General features: G+C 39.4%; 1 protein-coding gene across 10 annotated transcripts in view; it reads left to right on the top strand.

Annotated features, from left to right (window-relative positions):
• LOC139810734 (rap guanine nucleotide exchange factor 2) overlaps positions 1-22,712 on the top strand; it is a 114,801-nt gene that overhangs the window by 70,376 nt on the left and 21,713 nt on the right. For 5 of the 10 annotated variants that reach the window (XM_071774546.1, XM_071774542.1, XM_071774543.1 and 2 more), the window contains exons 1-2: positions 7,394-7,937; positions 11,102-11,177. In XM_071774546.1, coding sequence (XP_071630647.1) covers positions 7,618-7,937; positions 11,102-11,177 — 396 coding nt within the window. In that variant the 5' untranslated portion in view covers positions 7,394-7,617. Of the gene's footprint in view, positions 1-7,393; positions 7,938-11,101; positions 11,178-21,618; positions 22,226-22,712 lie in introns of those variants that run through there. The other 5 variants (XM_071774540.1, XM_071774547.1, XM_071774548.1 and 2 more) reach the window with 2 other exon arrangements.

The raw sequence follows: 22,712 nt of genomic DNA, 5'->3' as shown, positions 1-22,712 counted from the left end.
AACTATTTTAACGGATGGTGAATTTCCCTCGGGATTTCTCGAAAAATGATCTCGTCGACATCGCGGCGAATAAATGGAAAACCGCGTTGAAATTGTTGCTGTTGCCGTCGTGGTCGCTATGCTAAAGCGATTCGCTATGCTTAAGTGCCGTCGAGGATAGTAATAGTGTTTCCAGATGGAGAGGTCTTTCTTAGATCTGCCGAATCATCTATGGGAAGAAAGTGTATACCTGTGAGAAACGCGTGAGAAATACTCATCCTTCGCGTTTGATTTTGTTCGACCATTCGGGTTTTGACAGATAATTTTTACTAGCAATCCATTTAATTTAAATTGAAAAATAAAGTTTCTTTCTTCAGTGGAATACCGAGGTGGACAACTCAATCCTGTTTTCTAATTGATCTGCGCAGAACAAAGTGCAAATATTTAACTAGCGTTTCATTTTAAATTTAATTACGGAGACATTTAATGTCGAATATCGACTAGTACAACGCACAAATTTCAAAGATTAACTTCCGATTCTTTACTTCCGAAAAAATATTAAAATTTTGTCGGGTGAGAAAGAGAGAGAGAGTACAATAATATATAATATTGTGTCGCATGTCTTTACTTTTGTGAATTAAAAAAGAGAACGACGTCACACGACGGAACTGCTGGTTCGGTGCAACGGGTAAATTTTTTGTATTCGCGAAGCAACAGATTATTAGTCACAGATTGTAAACACACGAGCAAGGAGGAAGTTCGTTGGTGGTTAGGTGCGCTGAACTTTGCACCGCGTTTCTTCCCTCCGTCCCTCATATCTTTTCTTCGTGGATTCGCTGATGCCGGTGGGAACTCGACGACTTCTCAATGGAGACCGACTCCCAAGGCAATCCAGGGTCGTTCTCTCACGGTGCGCGCACGTTTTGCGCTTGTGTGAGGCAAAATGGGATCTATCAGCGACGGACGCATATATGTATTATACATATACGATGTACGTGCACGTCAGCCGCGTATCCACTTTCACCTACGTTGTACATTTTAACAGTGCACGTCGCCTGTTGTTATCGGCTAACGTTTCGGCTACCTATCCCAGGTTTCGACGTTTAACTGCTGTCAGTGATTGACACACAATTTACGAGACCACAGAACGCAGCGGGATCAAATGTAAATCACACGTATCGCATCTGGAACGTTGGATCAAACGCACGTGACGATCTATCGGAAAATTTAAAGCAGATTGGATTCTGATGTTACTATGCAGGATGTTTCTGAATTACAATTCTCTCTTTGAATCGTTCGAAATCTCGTGAAATTCCCACCGATTCGATATTATTCAAATAAAACCGATAACATCTCGCGTTTTTATTGCCAGATTTTCATTTTCTACGTAGAATAAAAGAAAATTATTTGCTCATCTTGTGTAATAAAAAATATAAAAAAGTATTTTTTTTTCTTATTAATTATTTACGAAGTATGTATAAAAGAAAGCAAGGCGTTTGAACCAGTCAAGTCTTATACACAACAAGCATCTCGTATAGGACACATAGCGGTCTAATATTAGAGGCACCAGATCCTCTTGGAGGGCCCCATGGAACATTATCTCATCCCTTTTGAGCGCATCCCGCGCATCTCCCCTTAGCTTTTTTCCCTTTCGCTTCTCCGCAGCTCTTCATCCATCGCTCCAACAATCTCTCATAACTGTACCTTTCGGAACATTACGATGGAATTCACGGTGAACGTGTTGGAATGATCGAATCAGACGGTTCTGATGTTTATTACGAAAAGATTGCGAATCTCTATGTATTCCTCTCCCTCCTATCGATTAGAGTTTCCTATGGATTAACAATTAATAATAATTTCGTTCGTCGTCCTTGGATTAATTTAACTCCTATTTATCCGTCGTTATCTATTGTAATTCGAAGTATTCTTCAACTTTTTTGTCAAAAATAATTTCTATTCACGAAGATAAGTTGCGTCTTAAAAAACGGGAAAAGAAATAAAACATGAAAATTGAAATTTTGCTGATAAAGTTTTTGATTTGGTTTAATTGTGCACCGTTAACCTCCGCAGGGAGGTCCAGGTTTGAACCTTTGTTCGAATTGTGGTGATATTTTTCGCAATAAATTCTTTACAGTGATGATTTTAAAAAGGATGCTTATTAGCGTCAAAAGTTACATCAACTGAAAAGGATCAAAATCAGTGGAAACATCGTGACGATTATAATTAATAAAGATGGGCAGTTAGGTCGAATAAAAAATCTTTATTGTTAATTATTTATTGACGAAGTAAAAGTTTCTGATTTGGTTTGCTGATAATGTATTTCGATCTTTCAAGCCAGTCGACGATAAAACAACTGAAATAATGACGCGAGGTACTTAGAATCGATTGTTACCGAACGACCTTGGTTAATTAGCTCTGCTATTAGCGATACGATATCCTTCTATCGTGGTTGTAATATAATAGTCATCGTAGCAGTAATAACGATAAATGTATTTAGAATACGGGACACACGTGCGCTGGGTTATGAACGTGAGCAAATAACAAGTAATAAATTAAATAGTCCAAGTACTCTTATATTTGTGTGCAGTGGTAAAGATATTACTTTGTGCGCGACATATTTTATGCACTAATGAGAATTTTTTCAAAGTAAAGAAAGAAAAAAACGAACTTTTTTTAACTTTTTTTTGTCAAGTAAATAAGATAGTTGAGAGACGAACGCGTTTATGTTTAAATAGGTATGTCCGGATATTTCTGCGCACGTATCGTATACATTTCGTAACGGGTGGGGTGCATCGAGCGAGCGCGAGCGGTGCGTGCACTGCGTGGTGCGTCGCAGTTGCACGAGTTGCATCGTACGCAACGGCGCGCGGCGCGGCGTGCCCAGAGAAGCCGAGAGAGAGACGCACGCGTCGAACGTGATATGCGGGCACGCAGGCACGTATATCTACGTAACGTATATGCATGTACGCGTGCATATTTATAATCACGATTCGAATTATGATACGCATTTTCGTTAACGAGAGCGAACTAGTCCGAGAAGAGACTCACGGATTTCCAACCTGCGACCTGCGACAAAGGCTCGTTCTAGAGAGTTGAAAATCTGGTCAAACGAGGGCGGCCGCTAGCTTTACGGCTTTACACGGTGGTTAACGCGACGCGCGTACACTTTCTACACATTTCTGCGTTCGCCGCGCTTCGCGCCTCGAATGCTCCCGGCAGTTGAAATTCCCGCATGTTTTTAATATAAAAAAAAGAATTAAAAATTTCGAAAAAGTTGCATCAGAAGCAAGAATGTGAGACAATACTTTCTCGAATAAAATCTTATATATTTCTACAAAATACAGAAAGGAGAAAGTTTATTAAAGCATCTATGAAAGTAGTATAATACTATACATATATGTATATATAAGCTCTCCTCCTGTAAAGAGGAAAATTACGTGAGAGTATGAGAGTCTTAAAAGATACATTTATTTCCAATTTCATCAACAATAAAAAAGTGACCTCTTTTATTTGTTGCGACTTGAGAAGAAATGACTCCAGAGATACATTAAAATAACAGTACATCTTACTCATATTTGATTAGATTTTTCAAGGCGTTCCTCGTTAACAATTTGCTGTAGGTTGATGTTTAGCATACATCGCAACAAAGTCTCGAGGTGTATTAGCCGCGCGTTGGAAATCCGAGCAAATAGCAGCACAAACATCGATCGAAACGCGAAGCTATGCACTTAACGAGTATCGACGAGCGTCCTCTCGAACAGCTACCGAGAACGATGTCGGTAGCGAAGACTTATGGGAATGGTGCTCGTTAGCGGAAGCAGCGCGCAGTGAGAGACTCGCGCGCGCGGATCGCTGGGCTGGGATTAGGGCGTGCAGCAACAATGGACGAGTCTGTCGTCCTTGTATGGCAAGGATCTTCTTCTCTGCCGACTTTCCTCCGTCTCGCTTCATCTCTTCCCCGTTTCCCCTCGCCCTTTTCTTCTCGGTGTTCGTCTACTATTACCGTTTTCTCCGATCTCGCGGCTCTTTTGTTACACGGTGCCGCATTGTCGTCGCGCAAAGACTATCCGCCATTATCGTCGACAATAGCAACAGGCGATTGTTTCTTAACCCATTGAGCTCGATAATCACTCAGTCAGTCGTCTAGGAATAATTATTAAATCTTGTGAATGATAGAGTTTGAAGAATATGCATGTGTTTAGAAATATATTTTAACCCTGAGAAAAAACCACTTATGGTAGTGTGTGTGTGTGTGTGTTCCTGGGCTTAAATATCACATATTTATTTAGGTCTATGATAAATAATAATTCTATTTATATATTTATAGTGATTCTCCTCGTCTATCATATTATTTTAATGTTATATCGCATAAAATTTGATCGATGTGCTCTCATTTTTAATTAAAAAAAGGGAAGTTGTTATACCTAATTAGTGCAGCTGCATAAAAGCATGATAGATGAGAAATTTTTACATAAGTGAAAGAAAGCAGGGTTCCGTTAAGTAATAAAGCGACTAAATGAACATACTCGTTTGAAATCCGTTATTTGGTAAAATGATTGCCTTTCAGCTGGTCTCGCTGACGTAAGTTTAGAGGAAAAGTTAGACAGAGATTAATTTTACAATTACTTCCTAGCTATAATGTGAAAAATACTGTTTTTCTGAATTTTTCCTTCTTTTGTTGCGCGTTATAAACGTACGACGCATCGTTCGCAAAGCAGACTTTCGTTCGTGGCAGCGAGGCAGAAAGCATGTGGGGTAGATACGTACTAACACATAACTAACATATAACTAATAATCACGCCGTTGGATCGCTGTACCGGAAGGCACGCTCTGCGTGTTCCGCTGGAAATGGAAATTCTTCCTGCCTCCGTTCCATCGTCTCGTTAATTGCCATCTTCGTCGATTAGGTTCACGCGCTTCTTTTTCACCTTTACAATTGTTAGCGCTCGTGCAGTAGGAATTCGGATTGATCCTTCGATGTTGTAAGCGCAGATGTGTGTGCTTTTCTGCAATTAACGTAGTTTCATGAGATTGACCTAGGTATTTATGGAGGGGTAAAAACCAGAGTGGTGTAAGTCAAGTTTTTTTAAATATTTTCTTGTGTGCATAGATGCAATTTATATATTGTACAGATGACTTACACCACTCTGGTTTTTACCCCTCCATATATATATATATATATATACATTACTTTTTTGAAGAAAGTTGATACAATAACGCAAATATTTACGACATTTCGCATGATCGCTATAAATTCTGTATATTTCGATTTTTTATTATTTTTTATATATTCACTATTCTTATCTATAATAATTATATAGTACAACGATATTTCTTCTGTCTTTCTGAATACGCGAATAACCGATTTCAATTTCACATAGCAGAAAGTGAAATATAACTATATAGCTATCTGGATAAGGTCTCTAGGCACGGGATTATACGTATAACGTCTCAAGTAGTAAAACTGGAGATTCCCTTGTTCTCCTATTTCCCGTTGAGATACTAGAAAACGAGCGACCTGAAGCACATTGTCTCTGCTATTAAGACAATTCGTGTTGTTCTCTCACACAAAGAATTTCACAGAATTTTACTTGCGTGTTCGTGATTGAAGTATATAGTTTTAAAGGATATTTTACATTGCACGTGAAATTATAAAATTGACAACTCTGATGGCTGACTCCAACTCGGAATTGACTATCGTTTACGAATTTGGCGGATAATCGTGTTAGACTTATGTCGAGCGAATTGATCAGTCGCGGCTTTCGTTCCATCGTGAAAAAGCACGCGATTGTACTGGACGATTCTCTCACGCCTTTTCCCGTGAGCGACGACGAGAGGAGAAAACGAGCTGCTCCTCCTCGAGCGCGTGCTCAAGAGCTTCCGTAAGCTCGCTGAATTTCTACGCCCGCGCCGCGCGCCGCGCCGGCGCGGCCGGGAAGGCCTATCTATTTTCCAAACCCATTCTTCCGGCGGGACTTCTTGCGCGCTGGATTGCACGCTGTTATGGAGATTTTCCCACGGATACGAAACGTCGGCAAACCTCGGCGAAATCGCGAAAAAAGAATTCCAATGGTAGGACGACATAAAAGCGCCGCGTTCGTGCGCTGCGTATCATTCGAGCTTGTTTTATTGGACAGAGAAGTTTGCCGGGCTTTTTTTATTGACATATGACAAATCATCGTTGGGGTGCGGCCCTTAGCAGATTGTCAGATGAATAATGATGCCTTGAGTGATGCGCGCGCGCGTGTTGAGGAGGACGGGTTAAAAAGCGCAAACTGTAGAGAGGGTTCGGTAAAAACACGAGAGTAAAAGAATTAAGTGATTTTATCTGTTTTTTTTTTTTTTTTTTTATCTGTTTCTTTCACAATATATCATTTGTAAGCAGCAAAATTTTTATCTACGCAAAAGTAATAAATCGTTTCTTCTTATTGAAGAAGAAACGTAAACAAAGAACAAACTTATAAATTTTTTCTCGTATTTCTTTTTTATTTATTCTCTTATCGTTATAAATTATTTGCCAAACTTCAAAATATTGTATTAATAAATAAAGAAATCCATGTGTAAAACTTATATTGAATAATAAGACAGGAATTAATCAGTTGCAGTTTCTAATAATCATCACGATGGGAAAAAGTAGACGAGTTATTTAACGCTATTTTGTAATAATAGGTTGCAGCAGTACACTTTCGACACTCCCGAAAATTGAGGAAGGAGATGCACTGCGCTTATCGCATTTTAATACGATAGCCCGCAGCTATCGTTGCGTTTGCGATGTTCTCCTCCCTTTTATACCAGGATTTTATCGCCGGCGTAAACCCTTCTCTCCGTTATCGCGCTTCCTCGCAAACGTACAGGCTTGATAAGGTCAAGAGAAACGGCAGACGACATCGCGACGCCGTTAGCCGTTAGTCTTCAAGTCGATCGAATCCCATAGGACGCGCAATAAAAGTATGCGAGCCACGTACGAAAGAGCTACTAAGAATCACTTGACTCTACTCGACCTCGTCGCTGACTTGGTCCAAATATCACGCGCACGCCATGGGAAAAAAATTATTGTGCAGTATTTCTTCTTTATAACCGCGCATATAATTCTCTCTTGTGAGAATTGTCTACGCTATATAGACTACGTTATACAGAACGTGTGTGATTCTTTCAAGAGATTCTTCTCCTTTTCACGTTTCTTTTTACAACTTTTTAAATAAAGAAAGTTTATTTTATAGAAAATTGTTTACAAAACGAGAAGAGTAAGATTAGTTGACGTAGAGTTATGTGTTAATAAATGCATCGCAGACGACAACAGTCGAAAATCTTAGATATACAATATAATTCAATTAATTTTTGAAATTAACGATCGATGGCTAGTTCACTGATCTTGGAATCCGAACGCAAATCTAAGAATATCGGTTTACTTTAGAACGCTACTTATGGAACTACCAAGCCGGCGTAATCCGCTTTAAGGACAGAAGCATTCATTTTGAATTCTCGCTGTGCGATCGATATTTCCAAAGTTCCAAGAAAAGGTTGAAGAGAAGATGGTGAAAAGGCATCGAGGATGTAGTCGATTCACGCGAATGCGTATGATCACGATATAGAAGATGGACGAACCTAGTGCGTCCTGGCGAAGAGATCACTGAGAGGATGCACAAGCATACCAGCCAGCTTCGCGGTCCAGGTGGCCATAATGGCGGCTGTCACGGCGCTAACAGGGGCCCAGTGAGGAGATGGAACAGCTTCCATGGTGGTGGCGGCGGTGGCGGTGGCGGTGGCGGTGGCGGTGGCACGGGTAATTTCAACGATGGCGTTGGGAACGGCGGCATAGTCACGAAAGCCTGTCAGGAGCCCTTCAGGGCCGTGCCTAAGGTGGTGCAAGCCCTCAGGAGCGAGTCCGTCGATAGGACTCATCGAGCTCAGCTACCGCCACCTCCCGCCCCCTTTCCCAAGAGGAGATTTTCCGTGTGGTGAGTCCTCGCAGGATTACATTGAGGAAATTTCGACTTTTGATTGCGAAAATTACTTGTTGCTACTATTATTATTATTACGATGTGTCGAGGGAACAGGTATATATGAATTGTCTCTCGGATTGCATGGAAAGTTAGAAATAAATTAATATAATCGCAAATAACTCATATATATTAAGGTAATTATTATAACAATTACAGATTCTCTATTAGCTGATTGATATATTTTTAACTATTGATACCTAATAAGCTGTTATAAAAGCAAGCGTATAATCTCGTTTGCATGTAAAGTCATTCTTGTTCTAACTTGCGTGATTACAAGTTATCCTATACTTCACGTAAGCGATGTGTCTGAATTACCTGTTGTTTTTACTTCTATATAAGTTGATAAGTAGGTAAGTATTATAGCTCAAAACCACAATCTTGGTTTAGTGTTGCGAAGTATATGTATAACTTCTTATCTTTTGCTCGTTCTCTTTCCTCTCTCTCTCTCTCTCTCTTTCTCTTATTTTGTTAAATGTAGATATAAACTTGGGTAATTTAAAATATCTAGCGGTAACTTTGCGTAAAAAATTCGTTTCGTTTATAACTGCTTTTGCGCTCAAGATATTTTAAAATGAGTATTAGACATTGCTACATTACAAAAAGATATTTAACCCTGCCCCTAGCGGAAGTAGTTGATGGACAATTTCGCGCTTTCGACCGCGTGAAAGAGGAGCCTAATAGTGCAGTGAATAAGATTAAAAAGAAAGGATAATAGAAAGGGTAATAGCTCTAACGACGTCATAGAAATATTTCATTAGGTTGAGTGGATCCACGTGGCTCAGTGTTGTGAAATGGCACGGATAATTTCGCAAAATGGACGCCGTTGGGGAGCAAAAATGAATGAAAGAGGGAGAGAGGATGAGAGAGAGAGAGAGAGAGAGAGAGAGAGAGAGAGAGAGAGAGAGAGAGAAAAAGCGAGAGAAAGAATGCTTAGGCATGCGGGATCGTCGACAATGAGGAGACTGCTGTGACTACGCGTCGGTCTCCGTAAGATCAGAGCGAATTATAACGAGCCGTCCCCTGCGGGTATATTTCGGGAAATGGGAACAGAAAGGCATGACCGGACAAAAGTTTGCGCCGAGACTTCACACGCCGGCGCCGCTGCGGAATAAAGCGGACGCGACACTCGATACGACGCGCGCGGCGTTTCGATTGCTTCTGTTACGAGTACGAGCGTTGCGTTGGCGGAAAACAAGCTAAAGGTACGCGGTGAATCGCTCGCTAAATCGTTGAAAGTACCTATATTAGGTACCGCTTCTGTTAAATTTTGCTTTCTGTATTCGGTTACCAGTTCTCGTTTTCGAGTACATATGTAGGTATACACACCGCATAGACCGTATAAAAAGCTAATTTCCAATATTATCGCTTTATGGCGTATTTCATGTAACATTTATTTCTGTACAGAATTTTAGAATGTCAACAATATTACAGAATGAGATATATTTTAAAACTATTTCGTTTATATTTACGCATTTAATTTAATTTTACTTTAGTTTTTTAATACATTAAAGTTATCTTTCGTCCAATCGATCGAATAATAGCTAATGTGCGACTATAATCCAAATTAATTCGACAAATATTTTCGGCGAGATCGATCGTTTTCTCTAAGTAAAAGCGGAAATGTCGGCGCACGTGCAGATAGCGGGTGACCTAGATGCCTAACGAAATAATCCTGAGGAAGCGAAACGATCGAGTATAAAGCGACGTTTACAGGGTTAACTCGCGATATTAGGCTTGAAAGACGGAGAAGCCGCGGAGCGCCATCCACGCGAATTCAATTTTCTGCGATGTACGAATGCACATGCACACAGGATACACACACCCACACGCACGCACACGGGAGAGCAATACGTTACGGATGCGTTACGCGTGCGTTACGCATCGCGGCTCCGTTTGTGTGTTTAAGTCGAGGGAGGAGCGGGATAACACGCGGGTCAACAGCCTTCGACAACCTTACGGCCTTCTGCAACCTCTCTTTCCTCCTTCCCTCTTCCCTCTACCTATACCATCTCGGTTTTCCGATTCTCGGTCGGTCGAGCATCGACATTCGATTCACGGTCGTCACCGTTGAATTGAGAGGACTTTCCGCGGTGAACGATATCTCCAGGTGTGAAAAAGCAAAACGCGCTCCGAGAACGGGAAAGAACATTTTCTTATCAACGCCAACGATGTGATTGTTGTCCTTTAATTTGTACAAATGTTATTACGTTCTTATTTTATAGTATTTTTCCATTAAACGAATAGAAAATTAATATATTATGTTTTATAATCTACATTATTAGATAAGATATATATATGTATAGCTCTTTCTTTAATATACTAATTTTGAATAATTGATAGTTACTTTTGATGGAGATTTCATCTCTTAATTCATGGCGTTCAACTTACGTAAGTTCAACAACGATATGGGGAGGTTTGATGTTACGCTATAATACTTTCTATCAAGAAAAACGATTTTGGTTTGGGCAATCACATTTCGGCAGCTTCCATCTCATATCTGTATAACCGCTGCAGATTTTCGTATATCGCCGAAAATTGGTTGAACCGTTTGTGCTTTTATGACTAATTTGAGGAGTGCCCTTTTCGACGATGGGGAACATCTGTCGATGGCGTCGTAGTACCCAATATTGGTAGTAGAAGTTAATGCTGGGGCGTAGAACGGCGTCACGGAATAATAGGTGTTTGCGCGAGCGTGCGAACACCCTCGTATTGTCGTTCGATTCGAAACGATGCGAAATTGAGGGGTTTATATGATGAATTTTCGAGTCTCCCCTTTTTATCTCCTTGAGATGTACGATACTAAAAAAAGCCAGACTCTGTTGACCTTTAACAATAATCTGCTACTCTTTTTTTGTATAAAGACTATATATAAAATATATTTTATTTTCTTTTTTATCAGGATTTTTTTTTAAACAAATGATTTACATTTAATTCGATTTTAAGAAATTTATGAAATTTACTTTCAGATTTATTTAATAAGTTTTGACGTAAGATATTTTTATATCCTATTACGGAATTTCTTAAATATAAATCTAAAAATCTGTACTTGAGATATGTAATGATGTTTATATAATGCGATGAATGTTTTTATGGAAAAATGTTTTTTATTTTTGTTACAGCTTCGGGAAGCGGACGGGCGGCAGCGCCAGGCGACCCAACGAATGCTTCGTTCTCGAGCCCTCCGAGATGATTGTCGTGAGTAGAGCTTTGCTTCATATTTGCGATAAGCATTGAGATGAAAGAAGAAACTGTAGGAGAAAATGTGTCTGGATCGTTAACGGTTTTGAGAAAGTTTAGCCACAAAGGAACGCTTTGTTAACTTTGTTTATTCAGTTTTACGAAGAAGCGAGTTACCCGCGTTTTCCGCGCACACGTATACACTGACATGAGTACGTTATTTCAATCAAAACTGGACGAGCAAGCGTAATTTTTTTTTCTGGTCGGTTTACTGCGGAACGTGAAACGGTTGCGGCTGCGGCAAGCGTTTACGAGATATTCTCCGAGTGCCACGCTACGCCAAGTGCGGCGTAAGCGGCGCGGCGATACCGCACGGCGAAAAGACAATGCGCTCCGGACGCTCGCGAGACATAACGTGGCGGACAGTTAATCGATAGTTTCTCTCTCGGTATTATGCTCAGGTTCAGAAGAGTTTTGGAATCCCCCGTCACGCGCTCTCACAGTTAGCTCGTTTTATTTCGTTTCCAGTGGCGCGGTCGATTCGCGACATGCCGAAATTAGGGCAAACTCTTAGACGTGCGGGACTAAATGACTCTCGATGGAAGTTGCTTTTTTCGCAAATCGCGAATCTCAGGAATACCTCGCGCCTTTAGACGTTGACAGAGTTGACAGAATTTTCGCGACGGAAACGTTGCGATTTTGTTTTTAATTTTCCCAATGGATTTTATATTATTTAGTATTTAGTTTATAAATTTTCAGATGAATAGAAGAAACGTTGCAAATCTCGAAATTTAATTTAAACATCATACGTTTTATATTTTATTATCCAGTTTTTAAATAAAAATTTGTTTAACGCATTATCTTGTTTTTTATTGATTTTATTTTCTTATTGAATTAAGCACTTTTTATTTTACATAGAGAATCTTTTCTAAGAATAAAGCACTTTAATGAATCTTGGTGAAAAATGAAAGAAGCGAATAATAAATAATTGAAACGATTTTTTCTGTAAAGGAAAAGTTAAATGCCAATATTTTCTTTTGGAATGCTTCGTGGGTTTTTATTAAATTATTCTGAAAATGTGAAACGACTATCGCGTAAGTCAGGTTTAATTACGTTTGTAGTTGCAACATTAATTGGAGAGTTGCACGGAATGTTCTGATATTGCAGGTGAACTTTATTCGAACAAGTTGTTGGAAACGCTGGTTTGCATCTCTAATTATACTGTGTGGACAGAAAATTAAGTTTCTGATTTGAGCTGCCATCTGTAACCGCATTCTAAACTGCTTTACCGACAAATTGTGTGATACTACTTGTTGATGGTCGATTAATCGTCAGTCATTATGATGACCATTAGATATTCTAAAAAACTAAGAAAGATATTTTAATGTATTTGTGTGTTTAGGGTTTATAGAAAAAAAATTTTTTAAACATTATCTTTTATTAATTTTTTTTCTTTTTATATTTGGATTATTTTTTATGCACAACATCGTGTTAATTCTATTACAACAAATTTATTAAAGAAGAAGCTTTCTTACTATTAGCGCAATGTAATTTTTATAATTAGACTACTTTAGAAAATTAATACCTACTTTCTAGTTTTTTATTTTTAGTTTATAATAGATTTAAAAAAACTACTTTAATATTTTTAATTATTTAAATTCGTAAAATTTGTAAGAAATATTATGGCATTACATTAGCGTTACGTTAAGTGTATCCGACTTGGTTGTAACAGAAGCTATAGTTTATCGCGGATTAAACTGGTTTAGTTCCGCGTTCAATATCAATCAGATTCGGCTTTCAATTACGCGCCCGGGTTACTCGAATACAATTTGTATCCGAGCTTTGTATTAATCGACGCACTCTATTCCCAATTTTGCTTTACCCGGACAGTTTACCAATGGTTACATCGCTCGTAATAACCACGCATACTGTTTCCCGCCGCATTGAACTTTGAAATTTCGCAGCGCGAAACACTCGTTTTGCCCGAGTTGTTATTTCGATACGTTAATTATAAAATTTACTCACCTGTACCCAACACGGAATTCTCCATGAATCGTGCAACTTTTTTCACCTATAACCGATGATTTTCTATGCAATAGGAAAATAACGCAGTTCTCTGTAGAATTTGATATGTAATACAATGTAATTTGCTTTTTATATTTGTCGTTTAATATCGTTTTACAATGTACGTTTTATTTCGTGAAAAGGTCATAAAATAGCTTATGCAAATCAAAAGCGTACCTCTGAAAATGTTAAAATAATATGAACGACTTTTTTGATTTATTTAATTTTTCTACACGCACGCGAGACGCGAAATATCGGGACGGGAATATTTATCGTAAAGATAGCAACATTTATCGGCTTTGACAAGTTCCGGTCGTGTGTTTGCCGATGAGTGGAATTTTTTCTTTCACGCAATGCCAGAAAAAATATCGACAGCATTCGCGTGTACCGCGTGGCAGGCAGGTGGTACACGCGAGTTCACGTGTATCCTCGGGCGACTCTGTGACCTGTACGCGAATTGGACGTCTGACCTTTAACCTTCCTCCCGCGCTACCGTGGCACTTTATCCCTGTCGCTTCGCTCACACGCGCCACCCGAGAGCTCATTGTGCGGGGTTCCATCGCTGACGCTCGACGCTTCGGATGAAGATTAATCATCGCCGTGAAGTCTACTTGCGGACAAATACCGTGCCCTAATGCTGAAACAAGTATATCTAAATATATATTTTATGGATGTTAGAAACTCGAATATTTCTCTGTTAGCCTCGCGGATTCTTCAATTAATTACGACTTATTTTCGACGTACCGTTTCTTAAATGTCAAAGGACTAACAATCCAAGTTACAAACGACTAAGAACGAATCTTGCGATTATTTTTTCTGCTATTTATTTTTGTAGCCATTGCGAACGAGTTTTAATGCTAAAACTAAGAAAACTGGTATTACTTGTGGGTTAATTGAAATATAAACAGAGCGTTACATCGCGCAGGATGCGGGTATTAATTACATAACCGAGCACATTTTTCGCGCGTATCCTTCGATTCATTAGCGTGTGCAGTTTTCAAGAAGCTTATCTCCAGTGACGAAGCAGCGTCGGGCGCCTAAAACCACGTCGCGGTGTCTGACGCCGTGTGTATGATGCGTAAATCGTCTTTGTTTCTTATGGAACTTGAGCGCCGATTATACGACTTATTTACATACGTGCAGCAGAACGAAGAGACGTCAACAGATTGAAAAAAATGTAGATGGATAACATTGCTAATTCTGTTAATAGGTATTTTCTTAATTTTATTGATGATAACATTCAATCATATATTCCGATAAATTCCGTGCCATGCGACTTACATTTTAATTTTATCAATGTTTATCGGGTTTTTCTTTGTCTTCCAAATGGATAAAACTTTATCTTTTTGTAATCGTTAAAAATTCCAATTACGCTGTTCGCACATTCGTAAAATATAAAAAGAACGTTATTTCGTTAAAGTTATGAGAGCGATGACGATCGACGACCGACGCTCGCAAAAACTGTACGTCTATGCTTTAGGTGAAGTGGCACGAGATTCTCGTTATCGAAGAATAACGATAATTAAAGGAAGCCATCGGCAATTTTCGTTGTCCGTTGTATCGTTTATCGAGAAAGTCAATCGTCATTTACGTTCGGGAGGCAACGAAACTTCCGGTACGATGATATCGTTTTTCATGCGAGCAAAAGTTATCTCTCAAAGGAAAACCTCCTATTTACGCGGAAAAGTACGCGCGCATCGGCAAGGCCAATTTCCACAGGAAAACCGATAACCGGAGGCGAATCGATCATTACGGTCGCCATATACGGAACGAACAAATACGGAAACTTCGCTTCTACGGAGACCAACAAGTTGCAGCTGTAATACCGTTTTGCGCCGCGAATAATCCGCTCAGCGAGCATTACTCCGTTTCCGATCGCGTACATTTCTCTCGCTTTGCCGTGCAAACCGTCACTAGAGGGCTGAGCTATTCGATGGAAAAGTATCCTGTGCGCACTTGCAAAAGAAATAGAGAAAAATGTGCCGATACAGTAGCAGTGATAGACGTAGAAAAAATAATTGCGCACGATTGCAATGTTGCTATAATTTCCGTACCGGTCTGTTCCACGTACATGCGCACGTTCCGTACACCCAATTATGCAATTATACAAATTATGATCTTTGTCCCATGATTATTTCTCACCGACCTAGATGTGAGCAAGTCTGCCGAGTCACTTTTCCGTGGGTAATGCGGGAGGTAAATCGTTCAATTTCCATACCATTCAAGTCCATACCGAGAGAGATGTCAAGTTCTCGTATGGTGTTTCTTATTTTTTTAATTTAATTGCGGTTGTATTAAAAATATAAAATAGTCATGAGAATATTCGATGTAAATATACGCGCATTTACGTAAGAATCACGACCGATGCCACATCCGCCATGCGTAAGCGCCTTTTGGATAAGGATTCATTGCGGGGATCTCTGCGTACAGGAAGTTTGAGTATAATCGGGGCCGTGACTCGTCATGGTATTACTCAGATTTCAGTTTTATCTTCAGACTCTTTTAACACCCGCTGCTACTCACGAAGGGGCTTTTCTGCAGGATATTTATACGACGTGTACTTAGCGTTAAATGTAGCTACTTAATATTCATGCAACGCTGAATGAGATTTTCATATTAAACAAGCAAAACTCGTATAAAGGCGACTTAACTTAATTTTATACAAGTTTCATTTAAAACTTTGAAGAAAATGATATAATATTAATATATATATATATATATATATATATATATATATATATAAATTTTATATATTTAATATGGTATTTTATATACATTTATATGTATATATGTATGCTACATGTACACATATACTAAAGATCTATGATGCTCTGGCGCTCTATTATTTTTCATATCATAGCGCAACCAAATCCTGAATAGTGACATTGCTATGATAATTGATTTTCGGTGTAAAATGTCAAGTCTGAGATCCGAGTTTCGAGGATACGATTTGCTCGGGTATACTCTGACATACTTGGGATGAACTCTGACCGTGCCTTCTACCCTTTGACACACTTTGCCACATATCCAACAGCGGTCTGATATTGTATTGGAGTTTACTCTAACTGTTATTGTGAGATATACTAGCTTATCACAATATAGTTGGTATTTCGATTATGGCACACGTTGGCTTTTCTGTTCCTCCCTCTGACATTCTGATATTTCCGTTATATACCGTATTACACTCCTTTAATCGCCAGGATATATTATACAGTTTTTCTTAGTATAAAAATATTATCTCGCGATTATACGTAAATATTATAATATTTTTGTGCACATAATTTTTATAACTTATTTATAATACACAATCCCAATACTGGAATACTGGATCTCAGGCTAGAATCTTGTGTGGTTTCTATATAAATTGTGCAGTAACCATAACTCAATTATAAATTATAATACTGAAGAGAAGGGTGTGTGTATAACTCTTTCATAGTTTATACTTCGTTGCGGGGGCGACAGAAAATGTCAAGTAGGGTGACAAAGCGCCGCCTGTATTATAACGCCAACCTATTTTGAATAGCAAGCTCGGTTGATATAGATATAACTTAGTAAAAGAGGCTCATTAGCCGTATCGTAAGTATTATATGTGTACGATTTTCGTTCGTTGCGGCTTAATATTTTTCGGAATTGTGGAGCGAGGACGACGCCGACGGATGGAATTTCTTGGACTGGCAAAAATGCTAAACCTCGCGCCGGTTTCGTCAGAACGGAAAAACGGAAAAAGCGAAAGAAAGCGACCAGATTTGTTCCGAAAATAAATTCCCGTCCAGACAACGTGTCCTCTCCCCTCCATCGGTTTAGTGCGAGGCCGTGCTACAAGAGCCGCGCATCGCTTTTTTTTCTTGCTTGTAAATTCCGCCGGACGTCTGCGTGATTCGAGTTTGCGTCTCTTTCCTCTTCTGAATAGAAACGCATTTCTGCTGCGTGAACTCTTAACTATGTGATACAAAGTTTAGCTAGCTTTGCATTTTCGTATAGATTTCAGCTTTTGATTGTCATTTTATGGCATTTTGTATAATGTATGTACGTTATACGTGCATAATCGTTTCTTCAATGAAGAAATATTAAAATTTCAACAAGTTTTTTTTTTATTATTTTTTTTACAATTTTCTGAATATTTTTGAAGCATTCTTTAAGCTACTCTTGTTATTATTTGATTTAATTTTGTAATGTAATTTAATATATATATTCTGAGGTTGACGACGTACGTATAATCGTCTTATCGGTGAAACCTTATTAATCAGGACAGTCCCGACTGTCAGTACACTTTGAACTTATTCGTCGCGGCCTGTCCGCGAGTATCGTATTCTCTGGCCCCTTTTAAACGCACATTCCAAGTCGACACGCTTCCGGCGCAGGATGTACGCTATATCTTTTCGTTATTGAAACGCATCTTTAATTTCCTCAGTTTAAATCGAGCGAATACTACGGAATTATTTCCCGTTATCTTGATGTGCTCACGTGTCTTACAACTTTATCGTGCGATTCAATGAGTTCACGGAGCGCACGTGACTCGCGAATATCGTTTACTATATTATTCCTAGACTTATAATGAATAATTTTCCGGAAACGTCGGAATTAGTTTAACGTGATGGAAATACTAAGTGTAAATAAATGTAATGCTTCCGAAATCGAATAATTATACATTTATTGGTGCTACTGATTCGTTTATTAATCCCGCGTCCTAAGCAGTATTGTTTTACTAACTCGAAGTGCAACGACATGTGCTTATCTCTGATTACATGATCATAGGTTGCATCTGTGCTCCGTTTGTGAACACAAGATCGTTCGGTGAGCTTGGTGGCGATGAAGGCAAACCATCGTCAACGAAGGCATGTGACGTGGTCGTACGACCCAGATTTCTTTTCCTGAGTATCGCTTATTGTTAGATACACCTGTAACCTGTCGCTGCTCGCTTGCCTGCCTATGTTGCGAGACGTATTGACGAGGCACGGCCGCTAATGCTAGTGCGGTATACGCTTGACCGATTATGGGTTACGATTGGACTTGCACGCTGTTGGGAGCCGTTCGTACATTACTCACACATTATCGCAATTGCCCCATGCGAATCTATGACGCGAGTGGGCGAAGGTGCGATACACGATATAGCTTGACTGGCGACCGATGGATCGACTATATCAATTCCCCGAAGCGCAGATACGTATATGTGCGTATGTGAGTGCGTTCGCATGCGTACACCGTACGATAGACTTCTCATTCATGCCCCACGACCGGACACGTGTGCACGAGTATACGTAGAACCGCGCGTGAATAAAGTCGCCGAATAATCCGGTAACTATTTACATTCTTACGTTGACGTTTTTTAATCGTCGCGATAACACGCGATAACACGCGATAACGGCGATGTATATATATCCAGGAATCGCGTATAAATAACGGGATGCATTGCTTAACATCTTGGAATCGGTGTAAACACCGTCGTTCTTTGCTCTGTGGCTTATCTCAGTATATGCTTCCTTTTCCTTCTAAGCTCGAGATGACTTTTTTTACTTTTGTGACACCGATGCCAGAATGCTATACCTTACCTTTTACAGCTTACTTTATTTCAGTTATGTAGCTCGCACACGCACTAGTTCCTTAATTAAAATTCTAATTAAAAATTCAAGTTTACTTAACTCGATCAAAGCATACGAGTTTATTACCTAAAGTTAGTTCGTTAATGAAAGCAGATATGCTAAACATTCAGTCAGGATGTTGTAGCTTACAAGAAATTGCGACAAATGAACGCGCGTCGACAAATTAATGACGCGACTGGTCCATTTTGAGCGGGGGGTATTAATCGAAGTTGCCTTGAACGATCTCCCCTCGAGCGGTTGACACTGCATTACTGCATTCCCTGCTGTATGTAAGATAGAACTGTCTCCCGTGCGGCGATTGCAGTGGTGATTAAGTGTTCGTGCACGCGACAAAAAATGAACATCCGTGAAGAAGAAGATAGCGTGCTTATCGTGGCATATACGGCGGACGAGTTGCGGCGACTCCTGCAGTTGCTTTTCGTGTCTCGTTCGGCGTGGTCGACGACGCGGACGCGCCAACCGTCAAGAGTTGTCGCTCATATTTTAGATCAGTGGCATAGCGATTAATCGAAAGTATGAAGTGACGATTGATTGAACGACTAATAGGACGGGAAGGCGCGATAGAGATGTTTTGCAAAAATCGATTGTGAATCGAAGGGACGAACTGATGAACCCTGTGGGGCCTGTGCATGGTAGTCTCGAAATTGATAGATTTTCGAGAGTGCGATTGGGGGGGTATAGCGATAGAAGGATTTGCTTCGAAAATAGCGCTGTCAGTGTTTTCTTGATATAGGTTCCTTTGGCATATCGTGTCGCCGACCATAAACGATTTTTTCGGAAGCTCTAAGGGGTCTCTTTGAAGCCATCCTATCAGCTAGCACTTCCTGGTAGCGCGATAGTCTTTGGTAGTGTTTCGTCTCTATCCAACGAGCCGTGCATCTTGGAAGGCGAGAATTTAACAGGCATAACGTGCGCGAATCACGATCAAGCTTTTAACGATAATTGTTCAGCATAATTGCAACTCAAATTGTTTCCATTCGATATATCTCGATTTCTATGCAGAAACATTTGTACCTTATCTCTCTCCTATTATCTGTCTAACAGCAATTTCTTGAATACGACATATTTTATTTGATTTTGCATACCTTGCGAATTTTTTAGGAAATATATTCCGATTTTTTTCGCAACTTATAAGTTATGGGCAATTTTTTCTAATGGAGGAAATATCTCCATCGTTTTTTTTTTCTCGCTATCTTTTGGCTGTGATAACTTTAAATTGCCTGTTTTGGCAACCATTTCCCACGTTGGAAACGGTATTTGCGCACAATATGCAAATTTTCTCTCGTTCGATTGGAATGCAGCGATGTTATTTTTGCCTTTCTCTATGACCAACCGACGGTGTCTCCTTTTTTAACGGATTCCGCTGGCATTTTCATGGATCTTTCTTGCGCGCTCAGTGTTTTTAGGACCACGTTTGACGCCAATGGCGCATCGGGAGCGCAGGAAGAACCGAAAATAAAGTAGACAGGCGCCGCAAGCTGAGTCGAGTCGAGCTGTGCGCTGTATGAATACCATGCCACTCATTCGCGGAGGTCCCGGAGAGAGAAAGAAATTTTTAGCCGGACGCATCCGTGTGTATAGCCGTGCCGCACCGTAATGCAGACTCCTCGTAGGACATGACTCGGGAGACAGTTTATGCGCCCGCGTTCATCAACGCGCCCTTTCTCACTCCGTGCAACGCGCCGTAATTTATATCTTATCCGACATTCAGTTTCGCGTTTTTTCGCGAAGCTATGTCGTTGATTCGCGGCTCCAAAATTTACAGACGACCTCATGCACTGTGGACATGACGTATCATTTTTTAATTTTGTCCGTGATACCGAACGATGTATGAATACGCTTGATAGACTTTGAATTGGCCAAGAAATACACCCACGTATTACACAAGAATAAGATTTTATGCGTGATTGCCTTTCGTGTGTAGAATGACGAGATTTCGAAAATAGAAAATTCCGTATGCATGTAGGTTAAACTATTTTATGCGAATACATGTCGAATCTTTTTTACCGTTATACCAAGTTCACAAGTTTGACCAATCTGCTGGAAACATTTTTAAAATCAGTCATAAGATTCTCTTTCAAGAGACCTTCTCGTCTTCTTCATTTCACAAGTGGCTCGCCTCGGGTTTTAAAATAACATGGTCCCATATTTTTTTTTAATTATTCGAAGAGGTAGTATTACCTTCTACGTTAACACATGTGTATGATATCTGATGCCTATTTCTACGGGCAACGTTGGAAGAACGTAATTTTTTTCTAATATGTCACGAATAAGAGAGCTGTCAACGTTACCTAAAGGAATATTTTAGTATAATTAAATCTATAAGATTAACATATGAAAGAACTAAGAATAATAAATCTCATTATTTATCGAGTTTCTACAAATATGATAATAAGACATACTTTGTAAAAAGCTACAATTTCATTTTTTATATAGATATATTAAACGTCAACTGTATATTCAATTAATTCATTAATTAAATTATTATCTTTTTATCTTTTAGACTTAGACTTTAATACCCGTTCCGACATAAGTAATCAAGTTCTTCATATACGACCATGAGTTATTTAGAATAAAATTTTTTATTCTCCATTAATTTCATATCAGAATTTCCGGCGTCGACAAGAAAATTATAAGGTTGCGACATACGATAAGCCTTTCTACGTTCCTGAGCGCGTAAATCACGTGACCGCAGCAGGTTGGTCTTTGGCCCTCTTCAAGAATCGTGCGCGATGTGCGATTCAGTTCTCCACGAGACGCGATATATGTGAGAGTGCGCGTACGTCGAACGCGAAACACGATCCAAGCAGGATAATCGCATTAACAATTTTATGGAGGCCAATTCTGTCGACGTCGACCTCGAGATTATTAAGTTTGCAAGGTCCTGCCCGTGAAACGATAGAATCGCCGCGATTACACATAGATGAAGGCATTTACGTTAGTTACCATCGCGCTCTCGTAAATCTCAGTCGTTTATGCGAGATATCGTTTGACGTTTGCAGTAAAATGTTCAATTTTTGTGCGGCAACGAAGTTTACAAAGTGTTGTCTGATGATTAACGTGAAAACGTAACAGTGAATTGTTGGATACATTGGCAAATTTTTGAAAAACAGATATTTATCGAGACATTGAATCTCGTAGCACATGGTTGATCGGCTTGTTGACACGGTGAACGTCCGTAGATTGATTCGCGTAGTGATGACAGTGAAGGAATCACGTGGATGTGGTGCGCAATCAGACGTCCTGTAATTCCGACTAAATTATCCGAGTTGATTATTCGCGATGTTGAAATATACGAGCAGGACTGGACGACCTCGGATCGTCGTAAGAAAACGAAAAGGACGTTCGTTGTCCAGAAGCTGGCCTGGTACACCGAGAACTCTATCGATCGTGTCATCCGAGGTAAAAAGGCCCATCTCATCTGAGAGTCTTTGAAAAGTTAATCCATTACATTACGAGATGTGAAATTATGTGATGAAAGTTGTTTTCATAACTAGTTGATATATTTACTTTGAAATTTAAGAATAAATATATTTGCGCGAAAATTGCGCTGATTAATGAAAACATGCTTTTATTTTAGATCACTTTTTGGTAAGAAATATTCGAACTAAAATTGAGTTTTAAAAGCGAATTTATTACACGATTTTGACTTTTATATTACTATAAACATTTATTTTCTCATTTTTACTACGTATAATTTTCTTCTAATTCAATTTAGATTATTATAATTTATGTAGCATGCACAGAATTTGAACCATACACAAAAGTGTGTAAAATAAAATAGACTAGATATTTCTTTCAACATTTCACGCTAAACATCCGCTGCGGATAGAGCGCGCGATCTTTTATCTTTCGTAATGATTTTAATCGCTAGTTTTATCTTCTTCCG

This window comes from Temnothorax longispinosus, chromosome 3 (genome assembly GCF_030848805.1).
Source record: "Temnothorax longispinosus isolate EJ_2023e chromosome 3, Tlon_JGU_v1, whole genome shotgun sequence".
NCBI classification, from domain to species: Eukaryota; Metazoa; Arthropoda; class Insecta; order Hymenoptera; family Formicidae; genus Temnothorax; species Temnothorax longispinosus.
The sequence above is the reverse complement of the archived record's forward strand: the minus strand, read 5'-3'. Positions and strand labels throughout refer to the sequence as shown.